This window comes from Euleptes europaea, chromosome 3, assembly GCF_029931775.1.
Source record: "Euleptes europaea isolate rEulEur1 chromosome 3, rEulEur1.hap1, whole genome shotgun sequence".
NCBI classification, from domain to species: Eukaryota; Metazoa; Chordata; class Lepidosauria; order Squamata; family Sphaerodactylidae; genus Euleptes; species Euleptes europaea.
In genome coordinates, this window is record NC_079314.1 from 55486052 (window position 1) to 55508239 (window position 22188).

The 22188-nt window shown below is 42.9% G+C and overlaps 1 protein-coding gene across 2 annotated transcripts in view; it reads left to right on the forward strand.

The window, feature by feature from the left end:
- Nucleotides 1-22188, forward strand: part of GRM8 (glutamate metabotropic receptor 8) — a 599857-nt gene that overhangs the window by 109811 nt on the left and 467858 nt on the right. For both annotated transcript variants that reach the window (XM_056846078.1, XM_056846079.1), the window contains exon 2: nt 2-218. In XM_056846078.1, coding sequence (XP_056702056.1) covers nt 2-218 — 217 coding nt within the window. The remainder of the gene's footprint in view (nt 1; nt 219-22188) is intronic.

Below are 22188 nucleotides of genomic sequence, written 5' to 3' on the forward strand. Positions count from 1 at the left end.
GATACCTCAAATCAGCTATGCATCTACAGCTCCAGAATTAAGTGACAACACCAGGTATGACTTCTTTTCTCGTGTGGTGCCACCTGACTCCTATCAAGCCCAAGCCATGGTTGATATTGTGACAGCCCTTGGATGGAACTATGTGTCTACACTAGCTTCAGAAGGGAACTATGGAGAAAGTGGTGTTGAAGCATTCACACAGATCTCGAGGGAAACCGGTAAGTGGCTACCATTTTTGTTTGTGGTTTAGGACTGACATTGTGCTTAGAGTTGGTGAACTCTAAGAATCACTTAGTTCTGGTTGTCTGATCAGTGTGGAATAATTGGTGCCTTTGAAGATCCACTATGCAAAGTCCTTCCTTTGTGGGAAGCTGAGTATGTTAAGGATACCTTTGTTGTTCACTTGTGTATCAGTGTGATGTTATTTGTTCTGTATTAGAAAGAAGTTCTTTCAGAACGTAAAACTATAAGCTTCCTTCATCTATTTTGGAAAGAGACGTATGTGTGTGTAAATCTTGGTTTAAAAATAAACTTGAGAAATTATCTATAGTGACTACCAATCCCTGCAACCTTTGTAGCCTCAGTGTAACAGGAAGATGGAACAGGAAGTGGAACAGGAAGATTTTGAACTTGAGACTACTGTGTCAGTACAGAGTTTTCTGAACTATGTGTAGATTTCTGATAATGTGGTCCATGTCTTGATCTCAGCAGTTTCCACTGAGATTCCACAGTTCAGTTGTGAATTTGAGTGGCAATACTGTGCTGAATGTATAGGTTGGTTAAATTTGGGCATGAATATGGAAGTTAAACCAATATGTGCAAAATTTCTGTTACAGTTCTACCTTTCAGCAGACTTATTTTGGCAAATGGTCCATCATATTTGCATCAGGTAATATGTATGCAGAGAAGAATGAGATTAAAAAAGATATATTGGGTGGTGAACAGAATTCTAGGCAGAATTTTTGGAATCAACAAGTCTTTTTCATAGCGGTTCATGGAGTGTCTGATCTTCAATTTCCCCCTTACTTGACTAATTCCTGATACATTCTAGTTGTTAATTTTAGACTTAAATGTACTATATAAACAAAAAAGTCATTAGTATCAGGGTTTTAAAAACGTTGCTTTGATCTTGATCTATCCTGTTCTCATTAGCATAGTTACATTTTTGCCTAGAAAAATGAGTTGTCTTGAACAAAAGATTTTTTAGTGTGCATGAAATAATGGGAAAAGAGTACTGAGGGGTGCTCATAAATGTTACAGCTCAGTTCTTACCCCTGAGTGATGATGTGATGGAGATGCCAGTGTAGCAACACCATTTGTAGTCATTTATTCTGTGCTGGCTTGTCAGATAAAAGCAAGGCCAAAAAAGGAGCTGAGTACATAACAACTCCACCAGAGTCAATAGTGACACTGCTGACATCCACTGATTATGGCGTAGCATGCCGATGATGCCCCTGTGTCAACTATATATGGAAGCCACTAATGCATGGAGATGCTTGTATGCTTCCCTGACGTCGCCATGCCCTCAGCCATCCAAAACACACAACATAGGTAACACAACACACAGAACAAAGGCAATGCAGCATCTGCTGCTGTGTGAAGGACTGTGGCCTGCTGTGTAGGAACCCTGTAATAACTACTCTCCTGGGAGCTCTGCAGATGAGTATTAAAGTCGGCGGGCGTACTTCTGTCAGCAGGTGCACAAGAAAGGAAGCATTGTAATATCACAGTTCACTTGGCAGGGAACCCCCTCCTCTCTGAAAGCTCACGGCACTACACAGGTGCCACATATTTATGGCCCTTTGTGGGCAAGTCACACTGGCATGGCATTTGCAGGATGCCCTGCTGGCGTAAATGCCTCCATAGGCAGGCATAGGGTTTAGTTACCATCCTAAATAGTTTGCTGGTTGGTTTTAGGATTGTGCTATTAATCTGCTGAGGGACACCTCTATGAAACTTCCACGAAAGAGAAAACAACAGAGTGTCTTGTGACACCTTAAAGACCAATAAATGAATTTATGGCATAAGCTTTCCTGAGCTGGAGCCCACAGGCCAAAGTAAATTAGTTAGTCTTTAAGGTACTGCAAGACACTGTTGTCTTTGCTGCAACAACGAACACGTTTATCCCACTGTGACTTGTCATGAATGAGAATTTTTCAATATATGTGTGAATCCTCCACAGAATCTGAAATAAAAAAATAATAATCTTGGACTTATTTGGCCAGGTTTATCCCAGCCTTCCTTTGTACTGGTCAGGGCAGCATAAAAAGGAGATTCCATTTTATTATTGCAACCAACCTGTGAATTAGGTTAGTCTAAAGTCCCAGGTCACCTACAGTGCAATACTAAACAGATTAATCCTATATCTAATGCTCAAGCTGGCCCCCATGTGGCTCAATAGATCCAGAGAACGGGGCCAGGCTCAGATAGGGAATATTCTTTTGCAGCAAATGTGAACCCCCTCCCCCCTAATTTGCCCAGCCAAAGAAAGTACAGACAACATAATTGAGTGTCTCTTTTGGAAGGCCATACAGTAGGTGGAGGAGAAGGAGGTGCTGCCTAAGCTGGGCAGGGGATAATGAGAGCCCAAGTTACTGCTGCATGTGCCCGGAAGGTGGCCCAGCAAAGTGGGGGGCAAAAGCATGGGATTCCCTCCACCCCCTGAGTCTCACAAGTCCTCGCTTGTACCCTTCTAAGTCCATTGAAGTAAATGATATAACTTTTCTTAGGATGGCACTGCAAGTGAGATTCATGGCTGAGTATGAATTTGACCTCTGGTCTTTTTGTTCTAAGTCCATCGTTCTAATCATTTTCCTATGCTGGTAGTGTGTTCTAAAGTTCCGTAGAAACACTTTTTTCCTCTCAGAAAAATGACACTTGTAATTCTTTCTGTGATAATTCACAGTGGGTAGCCGTGTTAGTCTGTTTGCAGTAGTCAAAAAGGGCAAGAGTCCAGTAGCACCTTAAAGACTAACAAAAATATTTTCTGGTAGGGTATACCAGAAAATATTTTCTGGTAGGGTATATTAAAGTGCTACTGGACTCTTGCCCTTTTTGATTTCTGTGATAAGTTCTTGTTAAGCTCTTTTCATCTATGAATCTTCCCCCTTTTTAATGCATTCCCTGAATTTTTGAGTTTAAATCACACATCCCTTTCTGTATCAAAACTATGGCCATTAACACATGGGCAAGATGTCACTGGTTAATCTCTCTCTCATCTCACACTATTTTAATCTTGGGATCATAAAAGTGAACGCACATCCGTCTCCCATCCCACGCTATGTGCACCACCCGATGCTCCATGCGTTTGGGACATGGGATAGCGTGGGATATTCGGGGAGTGCTCCGTCGCTACCGACGTCATTACACCACAGTCACGCGATTGTGCGTGCTTAGCGTCTTCCTTTCCCCTCCCCCCTCCCCTCTAGAATGATATGCCGGTATACCAACGCAACTCACTTCAGGATGTTAGTTTTTCTCCTGCCCTCCTGCTCTGCAGCAAAAAGCAGAGTTCTCCAGCCTGCAGCTCCACTGTCTCCGTTTTTGAGGTGGCAGGAGGCTCGGAAGCTCAGGGCAGGCGTGGCTAGAGCGGGGAACACTGAGTCCGCCGGCCAGCTGAGTGGCGGCTCGGCGGGAGCAGCGAGAGGTGAGCGGATGCTTGGGCCGTCTCGTCAAGCTTACTGGCGTCGCCTGCTCGCTTTCCTGGCCGGGGAGGGGTGGTTTTGAGCCACTGAGGGGAGTGAGCCTGTGAGGGAGAGGCGTGGCCTCAGCGCGAGGTGTACATGGGGCCTGGTGTCAGCGGGTGGCTGATCTACCGGAGGAGCCCCCCCTCCTATCTTTGGCCCTCTAGTTATCCATTCGCATCTGGCGGGGAATTTTACACAAACACACCCTCTTTAGGGCGGCCAGGCATTAATAATAATAAAAAATCACTTCCGGTTGCGTTTGGCCGGGTGATTATCAAGCACACGCTGGCACGCACGCACACACACAATCTTGGGCAGCAAGGACTAATGGAATATTGACGCAAAAGCTCACGCATGATGAAACAACCGGATTTATCTTGATTGTGATCTGTATTTCGCGATAAGACAGGTCTTGGAAAACACGCAAGTAAATCGCGCTCGTGGTAGATTTGATCCGCAGAGCGGGGACAGCGTGCATGTGACCACTGGAAAACCGCTACTTTAGGGGGGGAGAAGCAGACCAAATCGGTCATGCGTTAACGGCCATTCCCTCATGTTATGTAAACTATACAAAACTGTATAGATTAGAACACGTGTTCCACATCAGAGCTCCCAGGAACTGACTGCTTCCATTGAGTGCACACTGCAAGACATTCTTCACCTGGCAACCTGGGCAGGCTACATAATGGTGCAAATGGTGGATCAATAACTTGCACAAATATGGCATTACTAAACAATACAGGGGTTGTGAGGCTACTGGATATTTGGCTCACCACATGAAAATGTTTCTCCAAACTCTTCATAGCTGCATAATTTGTATGTGTGGATTAATATAGACTTACAAAATAGCTCTCTCATCACAGTGTGGCCCACCTCCACTAAAGAAAATACTCTTTGGGATACTATACAGCAGGTCATGCCATTAAAAAGTTCTATCATTTTTAGAAAGATACTAGACTAAATCTAGTTTCATAATTTGCTGTTAGAATAAGAAGAAATTCAGGAGTTGGTGTGCTAACTTTTAAAAAGCAAACTATGGTAAAACAAAATTTTCAGCTATCTTTTAGGTTAGTGTAATTTGAGCCTTTCAGAATTTTGCAAATGCATTGTCCTGTTGCTTGCCATTTTGCTTAAGTATGCAGAGGTGACATGAACAGACTCTCTACTGAAATGCTGAATATTGAAAAGGTCAGCCCAATACCACAATAACATGTCACAGGTTTATACTAGCCATCAACAAAGATCACATGTAGTACACAATCCAGATGAATATTAATAGCATTTCAAATAAAGGTTGTAAAGAGAATTGGGAAACTACTAATTTTAACATATTAAAATGTGAAGTACTGTCTGAAGATAAATATTAGAAGCATATGGTGGAACAGTGGTTCTCCGACTCTAACAGTCGAAACAGACCCATTGTGATTAAAAACTTTCATGGATTCCCAAGTGTTTCCTTCCTTCTCAAGGAATGCCCAGCCCATGCCAGACAACTCCTTTTCAGAGTTCACATGGAAAGCTGCACATGCTCCATGGGGTCTTCCTTTTGTGTCCTCAGAACAATACAGTGAGATACTTATTAGCTACATGTGAAATGCCAATTTAAGTAAAACATATTGTCTTAATATGGCCTATAAGGTTAGGTAGCTGATCTATGCTCCATCCCTTTATTTTGGAGCTTCAGTATGACATAGTGGTGTAATCACCCTGTTTCCTAGGCTTGCCAGGACCCTTAGCTCCACCAGAGGGAGCATTCTGGATCTGTGTCTGTAGCGTGCACTCTGTGCGACACACCCACATCACTTCCGGGTTTACCCGGAAGTGACGTGGATGCTCTAGCCATCTCAGGCAAAACTCTATGGTTTCCATAGAGTTCCCCCTGAGATTCCCAGAGCGTCCGCGTCACTTTCGGGTTTACCGCGCGCCCACAGGGCCCGCCAGCCATCAGCTGGCCGGCGGGCAGCCCAGTGGATTGGTGGGATTTTACCCGCCACCACTGGGCATTTGGCAACCCTACTGTTTCCTCTGTCCTCAATATGCTCTTTGCCAAATCTGCTTTACTCAAGCCAGTGTGGTGTAGTGGTTAAGAGTGGTGGTTTGGAGTGGCGGGCCCTGATCTGGAGAACCGGGTTTGATTCCCCACTCCTCCATATGAGTGGCGGATGCTAATCTGGTGAACCGGGTTGGTTTCCTCACTCCTACACATGAAGCCAGCTGGGTGACCTTGGGCTAGTCACAGCTCTGTTAGAGTTCTCTCATCCCCACCTACTCACAGGGTGTCTGTTGGGGGAGGGGAAGGAAAGGTGATTGTAAACTTGTTTGATTTTTCCTTAAGTGGCAGGGAGGTAATCTAGAAAGCTAGGTGATGGCAGTCTCCCCTCAGCTTCTGTCCTTTATAAGAAGGGGAATCTGGTCTCTTTCCTACTGCAACTTCCTTACAAAGGTGCAAGGACCCTCTCCCCACAACTTTCAGAAATGCTATGCTAGTGTGTTAGCTATTACTAGATTAGTTAGGCTGAAGGGCAATCCTTTATTTACCTCTCCTTGTTTTTCTGTTTCTTTTTGTCAGCAGAGGAACTGGTATAAAACTATCATGCACAAGGAAGCGTTGATTTGGTGCAGTCATTTTGAAGAATCACATTTTTTTCAAGCCCCCTTTGAATTGTCTCACACAGTACATTTTCACTATTTCCTTTTTTATCCATTTAGCAAAACATCTGTCAATCAAGGCTTTCTCTTCTCTAATCTTCCTGCTACTTCACACATGTGTACCCATTGAAGCAGAGCTCCTGAGCTGCAACTAGGAAAAGAGCAGTGGTTGGCCTCTCATTTCTCAAAGCCTGGCAGCTGAGAATGATTAAACAAAATCTCTCTAGGGCACCGGCTTTTTGCTTGGTTTGGTTATTGCAGCATTCTTATTACAGAATCCAATCCATCCTTTTAATAGGATGTGGACTGCTGGAGGACAGGTTTTATTCCTGCTGGTGGCCAGTCAAGCAGCAACATGCGTCTTGATGGGAAGGTTTTGCTTCTTATGACAGGCGGTTAAAGGAGAGAATAAAAATGACAAAGCAGAACACTCTAGCTTATTAGTAAGGGAAAACATTTAACACCTTTTGAACTCTATAGCTCTCTGCTCATAATACTGAGAAACTGAATCTTCTGTCATTGTGAAGGTTTGATTCAAAGGGTTGACTGCAGGACTGGAAAGTATAGGAGGGATGTTTTCTTCTGTTGTAGTTTGTTGCAAGAGCTTGACTGTTTGGAAGCTGGAAGAGAGGTTGATGGCTTGAATAGTCTGGGCCAGCCCAGGACATTATATACTGTGTGGCATCCCCCTCCATCTGGCAGGGGAGGGTGGGGAAGAACCTGCTAGGTGGCTAGCAACAGAATAAATGTCTGGCTAAGTTTGTTCTCCTCTGCTCACAGGCACTTAAAGCTTAGATAGGGCTAGAGGCCTTCAGCTCTTAGCCTGAGTGGTCATAGCCTAGAGTTGGGTGGAAAATCTGCTAGAAGAGAAAGACTGAGAAGATGTGCTTTGCACTCTTAAGCTGTTCCCCTACCCTATTGTTTCTATTGCTTCCTTCCTCAAAGTTCTAGAAGCGTCTGCAGGCTCAACAAGGTTGGGAACCCCAGTTTTAAGATGTTGAAGGGCTTGGAATACTAGATACTGGGGAAGTGTTTGGCTAGAGGATCTGTATGAGAAGGAACTCAGAAAGAAGGCTTGTTTGAAGGGGGTGGTGAATGGAAAGCATATGCATTGCTCAGCTTTCTTTGTTTCCCAAAGATAGAAAGTTACAAAAGCAACTTTTCACAGGATCCCATTCTGTGTCAACAGCAGAGTAATGGAGAGCCACGTTTTTAGCTGACCTCAATGCCCATTAATCGACATTCCTTGTTTGTGTCAAAACCATGTTAACACTGTGTTTTGATTTTGGTTTTTGTTCTGCATTTTCAGTTGATTATAACTAGTGATGAGTGAAAATGAAGGGATGTCAAAACAGGAGGAATTGATTTTGTGAACATTTTTATTCCATGTGTTGTTTCATTCCCACTGTTCAAGCTAAGGGAGATGGAAGGAACTTGTTTTCCTCAGTGATGTCATCCTGTAACCAAATCTGACTGGCTGCATGGCATTGTAATGCTAGCATATTCATAACATGGGAGTGAGGCCCAGTGTGCGGAAATGGTTAGTGTTTCAGATGGGGTCTGAGACCCAGGTTTGAATCAGTCCTTGCACAAGCTGAGAGCCACCCGCTGAATAAGCACTTTGAAGAAGGAGCACATGCTTGGAGAAGGAATAGCTTTGAACAAGCATTCAAAATATGCAGAAAAACTGGGGGTAGCTTTTGTTACATGGAGTCTTTCACTCTTTCCCAAAACAGCATTTTGACATCGAAAAGTTGAACGCCACAAAAATTTAGAACAGTGCTAATTATGACCTGCACAGAACCATAGGGGCCGGGTAGGCTAAATATATACCCTTTGAAGTAAATAACGAAATCTCAAATTAACGTAGCTTCATCAAAATTACACTGCAGATTTGGGCCGTGCTATTTTTCTTATCCATGTTCTCTTTACTTTGGGGATTGTGAATTTTTGTGGGTGAGTTTTTTGTTGTATCTTCACAAATGACAATACTGCATTCATGCAGTTTTTGCTTTCTTAAAAAAATACCAATCAGGCTTAATAATGTTTGCTCCAAGTATGATTAGCGTATTATGGTAAGCAATACACTTTTTCTCTGAGCAGGCTTTCTTTCTTCTGGCGGTCAGTATGTGGAGCACCTTCTCGCATTCACGCCTTGCCTTGCATTCCTGGCTGAGCGAGATCCCTGTGCGTGTGTGTGTGTGTGTGTGTGAATAACTGTGGGCCAAGCTAGATTTGATGGAAACACCACTTAAAAGTCATTTCAAAATGACATGAGGGTTTGATCCTGATCAGGCCTGCAGCATGGCGGGCTGAGGCGCTTTTGCCCTCCAACCATGTCTTATCAACTGGTGAAATGGCTACACCTCCCACGGCTCTTTTGGCACATGAAAAGTGGCGGGGGGGGGGGGGCAACAAGAGTGCATCGTTGCAGTCCCAATCAGGGTCCTTGTAACATTTTTAAATGACTTTAGAAAGGTGGCGCCATCTGCTATGAGGACACTGTCATGCCTAGTTTGGCCCTGCGTCTTGCTCATTCTGGTCACCACTGATTAGCTCTGAGCAGACAAAGGTATATATTTTAAAGTGTATTTTCCCTCTTAGCATCTTCTCTCAACCTGTATGTTAGAAGGGGGATCAGCCTACTCAGCCTGCTCACACAAAAACAGCCATACCCAAGTGGAGCAAGATAATGGATAAGGCAAGATTTGTGGTGGGGTTGAGAAGTGGCTGTTTCAAGGAATTTCTCCTTCCTTGGAGTGTGTGGGCAAAGTAAATGGTGAAACATTCTGGAAGGGTAATAACATTTATATCGCCTACCAGAAGAGTGAGCCTTCCAGAATTACAACAAAAATTCCGTCACCAAAAGGGCAAAATGTATCTGCCCTGAGCCTGTAATGTGGCCTTGCTTCACTATTTTCATGCTTCATAAGTCATAGCTATGTGTAGCATGTGATATTTGTTAGTCATGAGACATTGGCATTGCCACTATGCAATCTGTCGTATAACTGTGAGGACATTCTGATTTGGCTTCTGCTTGTTCTTGTTTCAAATGCTGATGGTGCACTGTCATTGGGGCCTTACTGTTGAGATTCTCTTATGTGCCACCACTTGTTGTCAGCTCCACAGTTCAGTATAAGGCTTCTGTATAAGAAAGAAATGCTCTCTTTTTCTCCCTGAAGACATCCTGCTCTGCCTTTGTTTGCTGGTCTGAGACACTGCCGTTTTTACCCATTTTGTAAAAGGTTTTGTGGCCTTCTCTAGGAACGTTTTCCCAGAGAGGTGACTTGGTTCTGTAGACTTGTGATACTGATGAAATTTATTGCTGTGCCTGCAACTGTGGGAACTGCATTGGGTGGTGAGAAGGTGATAACAGTTTCTCAGGGATTTATTCATTCATTACCTTTGCATCTGAGACCAAACTCCTTTTCTTTTGGATATTTTAAATGATTGACAATAGTTATGATGGTTGTTGAACTAAGTGGGCTGGGTTTCAGGGTGCCCATTATCCTAGGACTGTTATCTGTGTAGAATCCCTATGGTAGTTTTTGGTGAAGTATTGCCTGGAACTAGTGCTCTTGGGGGATGAGACCCCATGAAACAGCATTTGTGGGAAGCATTTTGGGCTGCAGAAGGAGGGACTGGTGGGAAAGCTGTACTCCATAAGTGGAAATCCTTCTGCCTGCAGAAATGCTCTGATGGATCCAAACTAGGGTTGACAACCCACCGAGAGCATTTTATCTGGAGAAAATGGCTATCTTGGAGGGTGGAGTCTATGGAATTATAGCCTGCAGAAGGCCCTCCCCAGGCCCTATTCCCAAATCTACAGGAATTCTTCAACCCAAAGTTGGCAGCCATAATCCAAACCCATATTTGAAGATATGCAGGTGTGAGTCTATAATGTTTTGCCATGCCATCCCAACTGTTTTTTATGGTTGGCAGTAGTAGGAAGAGTGGCTATACTCATCTTGCTATGTTAATTGGTTCCCACAGGGAGAAATTTTCTGCAGCACAGTAGTTTGTAAAGATTTTTGGGCAGTGTGGTGTCACTACTATAACCTAGTTATTACTTTCCATGTATCAGTAATATAGGGGTCTGGGCGGTAATATTATATGGATGAAAATAACACAAGTAAAGAAAATATATGTGGGAGTCCATACAAGTGTGTGAAATAGTGGGAAAACAAGACCACAAACAGCTTATATTTGCTCTTAGACATGTGAAATGTTTGGTATTAGTAGAAGGATAAAAACCACCTATGCACAGAAGTTACTTACCGGTAATACTAGATCTCACTAGGATGAGGACTTGGAAGTAAGATGCTTATTTTCATGTATTCACATGTTTGCACTTACCTTGAATTATCATTTTAGTCTGGTAGCACAGTAGTTTGTAAAGATTTTTGAGTATTGTGGTGTCACTACTATGATCTATTTATTACTTTCCATGTATCAGTAATATAGGGGTCTGGGTGGTAATAATATATAGATTGACCCAAATGCTTTTAAAGGCAGAACATCTGCACACGCCAATGCATATAAAATACCTTGTGGAAACAGAAGATACAACATGTATCTTGCTACCTTTCTTCTGAGGTGTTTGTTATTGTCACATTTAGGTGTGACATATTCATTTACAAAGCTAATAATATTATTTCACACTTCCACAAAGGGAAAAAATATTTAATGCAATAATGAAATTTACCTTTATAAAAGCTGGAGTTCAGGCCTGTCCAGAGTCATGGTGCTTTAGAAGTTACCTCTTAGCAGCAAGTAACAGTTGTCCACAATTTGAAGCTAGCCTTGGCAAGGCAAGGCAAACCTATTAGGGAACTGGCTCAGTACAATGTATTCCACCAGTAGCAGTGAGGTGTCTGCCTTATCCTTTGTAATTATGTGACTGATCCTGGGCCTGCTTCTGACTTCCTGTTTTTAACAACTGAACTCAGTGGTGTATAGTGGTATAGAACACCTTCCAAAGCAGTCATTTCTCCAGGGGAAGTGATCTCTAGTCTGGAGATCAGTTGTAATTCCACGATTAGTAATTCCTCCACCTAAAGGTTGTCAACCATAAACTAGAGTTTGTTTAAAAAAGGTATGGTGGCCTGGTAAACCAAGTACTGCTCATCCTCTGTTAATGTGCCTTTCCAAGCTACCAGAAGGCTAGGATTTCAAGGTGTGGGGTAGGATTGCTAGCTCTGGGTTGGGAAATACCTGGAGATTTGAGGGGTGGAGCCTGAGGAGGGCAGGGGTTGGGGAGGGGAGAGACTTCAGTGGAGTATAACGCCATAGAGTCCACCTTCCAAAGCAGCAATTTTTTCCAGGCGAATTGATCCCTGCCACATGGAGATCAGTTGCAATCCCAGGAGATCGCCAACCAACACCTGGAGGTTGGCATCCCTAGTGTAGGATCTGCATCTGCTGGGATTTGCTAATTTTTAGAGCCTCATAATTAATTCTCAGTTTTTTTTCCCTTCAGATTCAAGGGGAACAATCATCTCAGTAGCACCAATGGAGGCAGGGTCTAAGCCCAAGTGACATTGGAATATCTCCTTTAAAAATTTAACATGTAGTAGGGGTGGGAGGTGCTCATTTGCTTGGGCAGAGGATGAAGGAGAGGTGTTTAAGCCTTTGTTCCTGTGGTGTTCTCCAGATGTAAATTCCTTGCAAAAGCTGTGGTTTATTTATTAAAACAATTTATATCTTGCCTTTCCCCTATGTGGCTTATGATACATCATTAAAACATAGACAATAAAACTCCAAATTTCCCACCTCCTTAACACAGTACAGCCTAATAAAATATCTGCAACACTCCATTAAAGTTCTAGTATTAATCCTGCAGGAGAAGAAATAGAAATGCGGTGGTGGGGGGGAATATAGGCACAGGTGATTGTATTTCAGTTTCTTTAAAAGTTAGGAGATCGAATCATGCATCTCTCACATCATGTGTCAGTTTGGCTTTTTAAGTTTCTTCAGATTCAGAAGTCTGGTTCAGTGAAAACTGATGATCTACTGTTAAAAGGTCTTCCTTTTCATCTGAGTAGGCATCAAAGTATTTGACTGGTCCAAGCTAGATAATCACAGTATTTCTGCAGCTAAATTCAATTGTAAGCATGTTTCAACCCACAAACTGTAATTAATATTCAAAGTTCTAATTGTGAAACAAAAGCTTAGATGTCTTGGAAATGCTGCAAAGTAGAATTCTAATCCATGCATTAATATTGCAGAAGGATTCCAGAAAAAATTAAGTAATCTCACCAATTCTTGCAAACCCTGTTAAAGTTTGTGTAATTTTTAGGTGCCGTTAATGCTTACACTTGCTAGTGTTAATAAATAGAATGTTTCTGCTATTTCAGCAAGGTTCCCCCTCCCCATTCTACTATTTACTTGAGCATCAGACATTTGCATTAAACTTGGGCATGAAGATACTTTGCTGTTGAGTTTAATTGGATTTTTCACTGCATCCTTGTGGCACTGCTGAAGGCTGAGATTTTTCAAATTCACTTAAGGGAATGAGATACCCATTTCCCATTAATTTAGGAAGTAAAAATTTGACAAGCTCAGTTTATGTAATCAAGATCTAAAAATTAATTAATTGAATTAATTAGAATATATGATTTTGGCATCCTCTGAGTCAGAGCAAAGTGGGAATTTTAAATAACACTTTATGATCCCAATCTGTTGGTTGCAGTATAGGCTGCTCAGCGCAACTATGGGCTCCTCTGATAAAGATTGCCTCTGGATCCTCCCCTTGCATAACCCAGACCCAACCCAAGCATCATGCAAAAGCAAATCACATGATTTTGCTGGCTTCATGGACCCATCCAGAGTAACCAGGACCCCCCAGGATCAAGCCCCCTTCCCACACCTTTTCAGGAACTATGCATGTATGTAACTGTTTATACGCAAAGACTTTCCCATTCTGTTGCATAAGCAGAGAAAAGTTCCATGTAGACAGAAGATTTAATCATAGGGCAAAAAGTGGAAAGGCCCTGTGTACGCAGAGTAAAGTGAGGAGTCTATATAATGCTATATATGTTTGTATATTTCTAAGGTTTATTTCTCTTTATACAGTAAAGGAGTTAGTAGTTCATCCATGATGGAAATGCTGGTGAAGCCCTGCAACATTTGAAAGATAGAACTGAGTCTGTACACATGTATTAAAGTGCAGGGAACTCACTGACTAATCTTTGTTGGATGCCCATGGAATGTCACCATGTTGCCCCCCCCTCCCCCAAGATATCCATTTCTCTTTCAGGAATTATGTTGTTCATTTTGTCATGTGCAGAGAACAGCCAAAAAACTTGTTTTCTCTGTAAAGTGTGATTTGGCAGTGAACCCCCAGTTCTGAAATCATCATGCAAACTAGTGTTCACAGGGGATGTGAGTCCTCAAAATGTGCCTATGTTTTTTTCCAAGACACCATTTCAGATCAAAGTGCTGATCATCATTTGTGATGCGGTAGTCTGGAGCACAGTGACAAGGCATTTAACCTACAGTATTTTTAATTGGGGTGGAACAGGTTGTAGGATGCTCTGGCTGAATATGTAATCTGTTCATTACAAACTTGGTCAAGGTTGAGGATATGAACATCATCAGGGATCTGTTTAGAGTACGTTTTTATCCTATTCTTCCTCCAAGGAGCTTAAAACGGCATACATGATTCTTCTTTTCCCGTTTTGTCCTTGTAACAGCCCTGTAAAGGAGGAGAAGCTGAAGGGAAGTGCAAATGGGTGATTGGCTGAAGGTAGGGTTGCCAGCCTCCAGGTAGTTATAACACACGCTAGTTAGCCTGCCGTATTGTGCTAGCCTCCAGGTAGTAGCTGGAGATCTCCTTCTATTACAGCTGATCTCCAGCCGATAAAGATAAGATCCCCTAGAGAAAAGGGCCGCTTTGGCAATTGGGCTCTATGACATTGAAGTCCCCCCTTCCCAAACCCTGCCCTACTCGGGCTCTGCCCCAAAAATCTCCAGGTATTTCCCAACCCAGAACTGGCAACCCTAGCTGAAGGAAAAGTGTGGTTTGAATCCATGTCTCCCAGATCCTAGTCCAGCGCTTTAACTACTGCACCACAGTTGGGATATCAAAGAATTTATTGTGTTTACTAACTAGAACTTTGATTATTCAAGTATCTTTAGGCCAGAGGTTGAAATTGTGGCTGCTGAACATGCTCAATTTGGACTCAAATTGGGCAGAAAAAAGATATCAATATAAATGCCTATTCATGTTTTTATTAGAGTACTTTTTCCCCTAGCCTGTGCCTCTGATTATTAATTTTTCTTTTGTTATGTTGATGAGCAGCCTATGTTGACTCAATTGTTATAAAATAGGGACAGAGGAGCTCCAGGCTACATGAAGGGAAAGGATTAATTCTGTTTAGAATTGTTAGGCTTTAGAAGAAAACACTTTGCTTGTCAGGTTTGGATTTTCACGTACAATTCTCCGGCCCCTCCTGCAAAGGACTTAATGATGAATTATGCAACAGTTGACACAATTCACACATTGGAAGACATTATGATCCACTGGAAGTGCACCAAAGACTAAAAACTGAGAGTTGTGGAAAGGTCGATCTACAAAATGATGGATAGCCATCAAGGAATTATGATTTTTGCCCTGCTTTTGTTCAGTCAAGTTTTCATTGGTCAAGTTTTGCTTTAACTGCTTCTTTGTGATCTTTGCTGGGACAAAGAGTTTGATTTTTAAGAGATTAAGGAATTTTCACAGGAATTATATTTGCTGAAAATTCCTTAATGAGAGCTATCTGCATATCATGTTTAACAGAAGCAGATTATGTATTAAGCTGTTTCCAAGAATGGTTTGAAATGTTTCCATAAATGAAAGTATGAACCTTCACTATACTGGTAGTGACCTACACATACAATTATTTTGTATGTTGCTTGAAAAGAAACTTGAAAAAATGCATTAAGAGGAAACACATCCAATACTCAAAAGAGCTGCTAGTATTATCTTTAGTTTGAAATAGTGAGTTTTTCCCAAGCCATTTTAATGCATTTTTAACTATGCAGTACGATCTGCTTCATGGGGAGTTCCAGAGAAGATAAATTATTTTCTAGTAATAAAATTCCAAGGTTCTGATTTAGAAGGTTATTGTATATTAAGTATAGCTTTTCTTGAGTCCTCAAAAATAAAAATAAAAGAAATGTATAACTTGCTTTGAAAACCAACATAAAGCAGGACACCACTGGCACCTTAAACTAACAAAATTCATTCCAGCTTCCTTCATTTATTCAGAGCTAACCATCAGGTGTCTTGTACTGTATTCTGTATAATCATTGGGTTGATGTTTTTGTATTCTCAGCATCTGAAATTCTTATCATTTTAAAAGCTGTGTGTGTACATGTGTGTCTCTGTGTAATTTAGAGAGCTATCTTAAGCAGGTTTACTTAGAATCCTATTCAGGTCTAGTCAATGGAGCTTACTTCCAGGAAACTGTTATTAGAACAGCACTGTTAGTGAAGTGAGATTAGGGGTTGCAGCATATGCCAATTTAACTATATCAGGGGTCCCCAATATGGTACCTATGGCAGCCATGGCACCTGCCAACACCTTTCCTGGTGCCCATCAACTGTTTTTTTTAGAAAGTGAGTAGGACCAGGTGGGGCTCTTTCCCAGTAGGGCTTCTGATTGGCCACTGGAGATCTGATTGACTGTGCAGATTAAAATAATGTTGTTTCAGCATCAGTTTTATTCTCTCTCTCACTCCTCTTTCTCAGTTTGTATTCTTTTTAAATTACCCTTCTTCTCCCTTGCACTTGGGCTTCATGAATGTGTGTGGCTCACCATCTGCAGTAGCCATTTTGTGGTTGGCTGCACCTCCTGTGGTAGCCATTTTGTGGTTGGCTGCACCTCCTGTGGTAGCCATTTTGTGGTAGTGCCCCTCCCCTGTGTCAGGATTCCAAAGGCACCCACATGCTGAAAAAAGATGGGGACCCCTGAACTACATGATTAATGGAGCTTGAGAGAACTGATCTTTATTCTAGAAAGCGTCTCTACACAGAACAGGGTTGCCAGGTCTGTACCCATTTGAGAATGTAGTTGAGTTCATACATGACATGTACATCTTCAACGTCAAGTCACCAATGTAATGGTGATATAACTTGTATGCATGGAAAATTTCTGCTTTTGAGGTCACGGCAGGTGATGTGTGAACTCTACAGTGTTTGACTTGCATGTTTCATATGAGCATATTTCTCTTGATACTGCATTGAAATGAGCATGCAGGATTTCCACTCTTTCTCCTTCTGAGGTTGGGACTTTAGCTGATTATCACACAAAGCCACTTTTCCATTTTCTAAGCCAGAGTATATTCAGATTTTTCTCGTGTATGAAGTTCTCCAAGCCAACCGAGAAACAATTGGGATCCAATGGAAAGGAACTCCTCAAGTGAAATGTGGGTGCTCTGTAAATGGAAATATTTTGGGTATTGTTTAGCATTGTTTTTAGCATTTCTTGTACTTGTGCTCAGTTCTTTCTTATGGTTGCTATTATATCCTTTCTATTTCTTTTTTTAAAATACAGAATGTCCAGAATAGCATAGACACTTTAAAGCAAGATCAAGCTAGCCCTTTACAGATCAATGCTTCCCATCCTGTAAGTTGGAACCCAAAAATAGGTCACCAAGCCTCCAAAAGTGGGTCGCAGGCCAGCCCTACCTAATTGTAGCTCCTTCCCTTTGCATCCTTCTCTTCCTTTCCTCTTCACCAGCTTCTCACATTCTCATCTCCCCTCCTTCTTTGTGACAGTAATGAGGGCGGCGGGGCGGGGGGAGAGATCTGGCAACTAGTGCCTTCATAGTAGTAGCTGAAGCGGGGAAAAGGTTGGAGAGTCAGTGAAAACTGTTCAGCTTGCGGTGGCAAAAACAGAGGAGGCTGGGAAGAAGTGCGTGTGTGCACGGGCTATGTCTTGGTTCTGCTCCCTCAGCAGCCCAACAACCTCTTGCCCAGCCCCCTGCAGTGCCTCACTGCCCTCTACCTGCGAGAGGTACTGCAATGAGCCCTTTGCCACCAACCTCTTCACTACCACCTGCCATCTTTGCATATCTCCTCAACCCAGCCCCCTCCCCCAAACTCCAGCTCTGGCCCAGCTGGCAGAGGAGGAGGAGATGAACTCCCAGTTGCCTGGGGTTCATAATACGGGAAGCTTTGTGTGATATTTGTTGATTTTTCTAAAACATCTGTTTGTGCACTATGGAGAATGGAATGCTAGAATAGATGGGTGCCAAAATAATTGTTTGCTTATGGTGCCAAAAAGCCCTGTGCCAGCCCTGGATGGGTCACCATACAAAATAAATTTGGACTTGAGGGTCACTGTACCAAAAAGACTGGGAACCACTGCTACAGATGACATTAAGTGCCTTAAAATCAACGAGTACAGAGGAGAAGTGGACATAAGTGTACTAGCTTTGCCTGTGTTGCACAACCACTGTCTCACAAGCATGGAGTCTACTGTTGTGGGCACTGTCCCTATGATTGAGAACAATTCTTTCTCTAATTTTTCCAATCACGGGGGTTTTAATATTTCCAGTCACACACAGACAGTTTTTAGGCATATAGATTCTGAGTTGGTGATTGCACATAGGTGGCGCCCAGGCTAAAATGTTCATGGCCACTCCCCCTCTATGCACATCGACTTCAATGTGTATAATATTGTCTGTAGAAGGCTACTCTAAAATGCCATCCTGATATTTTAATTTTTTTGGGCTCATCTCCTCATACGTTGGTGGTGGAAAGTGCTGTCAACTCACAGCTGACCGATGGTGACCCTGTAGGGTTTTCAAGGCAAGAGATGTTCAGAGGTGGTTTGCCATTGCTTGCCTCCATGTCATGACACTGGTGTTTCTTAGCTTCCAAGATCTAATGAGATTGGGCTAGCCTGAGCTATCCAGGTCAGGGCACTCATACATTAACATATGCTTATTTCTTTAAATACCCTAGAAAGGAACACTCAAGCAAGGTAAGGAAATGGTAGAGAAATTGGATTTTTTTGCACCCGTGAAAAGTTTTTTTTGCAGAAGGGAAACTATATTTCAACAGCATTTTTCTGGGCAATACATCAGAGGAATTGTGGTACATGGAGGTGACATAACAGGAATATAAGAATTGGCATACTGTGTTTAAGCCAAATTTTGACAGTGACTAATCAGATAACCCAGGAAAAGCTTCTCTTTGTCCCCTGCATCTGGCCATTAAACATAAACTACCTTTGAAGATCAAGATTTCATTCCTACCTACTGTGACTAATAGCATAATCTTGATGAACATCTCTTATCCCTTCTAAAGCCCTTTGGTGGGTCATCAGTTCATCCTGTGACAGTTCACACCATGGATTAATTATGCCTTTCATCAAGAAGTACTAGAGTACTTAATTTTTCTAGTTTATCCTTATTATTGTTAGTTCTGAACTGAAATGGGTGTGTGTGTGTGCACATGTGTTATGAAGCTTTTCTCATATACCCAGCCAAATGTTGCCCCTTTTTTCAGTGACTCCCCCCACATTGCTTTTTGATAGGGAGCAAAATTTTGTGCAAGGGGTTGGGTGGAAGAAGAGGATATGGCCAAAAACACATGGTTCCTTAACCCACTTTATTCCCCGTTTCAGCCAGGATCAAATTGACCCAGGCTGGGGGGAAACTGTACGCATTACCTTGAAAAGCAGGGACGAAACTGTGTGCAAATCCATCCATGTAAACAGAAAGTGCAGGAGAATTGCACAGTTCCTGTTTAGCTTGCAACACCCCCGCCCCTGGTGATTGGCTGTTTCCTGGGGCAGGGGGTGACCTCATTGGTCAATTTGAAACAACCAATAACCGGGGGCATGGGGGGGGGGTGCCAAACTAAGGAACTTTATGTATCCCGCACTTTCTGTTTACATGGATAGATTGGCACAGTTTTGTCCCTGCTTTTCAAGGTAATTCATACAGTTTTCCCCCCAGCCCAGGTAAATTTGATCCTGGCTGAAATGAGGAATAAAGTGGGTTAAGGGACCATGTGTTTTAAAGTGTTCTGTTTTTTTGAGGCAATGGGCCAGTGCTCCATTGACTGACATTGCATTGACTTAATGTGTCAATGCACATTATTATATCTAATACTTGTGCTTGGTTTCAGATTACCGCAGTCCTAGTCCTGTCACATCACTTATTAGATGTCTCATGCTGTTGATTGCATTGATTTACACACTGTGTAATCTGCGTTGAGTCTTTTTAATGTGAAAGGTGGATTATAAAATAAATATATATATTCTGATCAAGTTGTAGCTAGTTGATAAATCGGGGCATAATGTGGATGTACATCTGAATATATGTTAGTATTCTACCCAGCTATTCATGTGTGCTAGATGTATAGCTGGACTACCACTGGAGCTGGGCAAAAGTCCTGTTTGGCAAGGAAACTGCCAGCATTGGGTAGCTAGACAGGTAGCATCACTTTGTTGCCCATTGCCCAGACAACAAGATGTGCCTCTTTCATCACCATTCAGAGACAGAGTAATGAGAAGCCTTTGTTTGTCCCCAGCCGTAATGCTAGAATCTGATTGTGGTGCAGTGATATCTCTATGCTGACTGCATGACCCCTTGTTATGCTTGGATCATCGAGTTAAGAAGAGCATCCTAAAACAGCAACATAACATAATTAAGTGCTGCCAAGTCACAATCACCTCGTGGCGACTCCATGGGGTTTTCAAGGCAAGAGGTGAGCAGAGGGTGGTTGGCCATTCTCTGTTTAGCAGCCCTGATCTTACCTGGTCTTCCTCCTTGGCCCGTCCAAGTACTAACCATGGTTGATGCTGCTTAGGGTTGCCAACCTCCAGGTAATAGCTGGAGATCTGCTATTACAACTGATCTGCAGCCAATAGAGATCAGTTGTCCTGGAGAAAATGGCCTCTTTGGCAATTGGACTCTATGACATTGAAGTCCCTCCCCAAACCCCGCCCTCCTCAGGCTCCACCCCAAAAACCTCCCGCCAGTGGCAAAGAGGGACCTGACAACCCTAGCTGCTTAGGTTCTGAGCTCTGACAAGTATGGGCTAGAGTGGGCTGCTATACCAGAGCACAGAAGTGCAAAATAACAGGCAGAAACCATGTAGCCAGGGTCTCCCCCACTCTCTGGTTATTTTGTACTCCTTGTACAAGACCAGTTCTTATGACGTGAAATGGTAACTTGAGGTGGTGGACTTGGGGGGGCAGTAGCCATCTTACTGTTGCTGTCCCAGCAGCCAGAGCAGCTAACACTCCTTCTCTCCTCCTTCCCTAGGCATCTTGAAATACAACACAGCATACACCTAGCCAATATGGCTCCCCCAGCTCTTGCATCTTGCAAAAATTCAGGAAGCTATATTGGGTGTATACGTTTTGCCGTATTTCAAGACCCCCTGGGGAATAAGGTCGCCAGGTCCCTCTTCGACACCAGTGGGAGATTTTTGGGGTGGAGCCTGGGGAGGGCGGGGTTTGGGGAGGGGAGGGACTTCAATGCCATAGAGTTCAATTGCCAAAGCGGCCATTTTTCTTCAGGTGATCTGATCTCTATTGGCTGGAGATCAGTTGAATTAGCAGGAGATCTCCTGCTACTACCTGGCAGTTGGCAACCCTACTGGGGAAGGAAAAGGCATCTGCTGCTCTGACTCTGGGTGGGGACTAGAATGGGAAGAGCAGGTGGCAGTGGATGGCGGGGAAGCAGAAGGCAGCAGCTTCAGGTTCCCCCCTTGTAAGCAGCCACTGCCCTTGAGAGTCCTCGTCTCCCATTGAAAATGGATCTTGTGATAATTTGGTGTATTTCTAATTATTATCCTTCCAGAGAGAAGGAAGATGGCCAATGAAAGTGCAGGTCCAACTCCATGTATGAAATCCTGGGAGCAGGTTTTACAGTTGACCGCATACCGAGATGCATCAGACTTCTACAGTCTTTGCTTTCTGTTGTTTCTATTTGCTCATCTGTATATTACTGACAATCATAGCCAACAGATAAACTGCTGGATGTTCCTTTTGGCGTAGGAATTTTGTTAGGTTGCTTGTGCCATGCTTGATTTTAGAGATATTGCATGCCGTTTTGTGAGCCATGCCGAATTTGCTGAAAGTACTGACACTGTTTTACCCAGATCAGACTTTTTTAAAAAAAGGTTTTGCATTTACTTTTGCTGGTTTTATTGATAGGGACTACAGTAAAAGTATAGAGCAGAATTGCCAAGGATATCCATGTGGAGATCCAGCACATTTTAAACCTTACCCTTACCCAAATGTCTCTTTAAGTTTCTATTACCTAGAGAACTACATACAGCAGAGGTCCCCAACCTTTTTGAGCCTTCAGGCACCTTTGGAATTCTGATATACTGCAGTGGGCACAGCCACAAAACGGCTGCCACAAAATGACTGTTACAGGAAGCGGAGTCAGCCACAAAACGGCTGTTCCAGCTTGCCTTCAATCACACAGTGAAGGTCTTTGAGCTTTGGTGGTAGCTAATGCCAAAGCATCGTTTTTAAAAATCTGCACAGCCAATCAAATTTCCAATGTTCAAAAACCTTGCTGGCAGAAGTCCCACCTGACCCTGCCCACTTTCTATAAACACTTGATGGGCACCAGGAAAGGCGTTGGTGGGCACCGTGGCTCCCACTGGCATCATGCTGGGGACCTTTGATTTAGAGAGTTGATGAGAATCAGTGCTAATTCTAGACTAGACGCACCACTTTTTACTGCTCATTCAAAAGGGGGGGGCATTGGTTTGTGCCTCAGTAATATTTGGAGAGAGTACCATGTTTCTTTTTTGCAAACAAAGATGCCTGATTTAAATGCAAATTACAAGCTGTGATACAATCACTATAAATTGAGTTTGCAGCAATATGCAT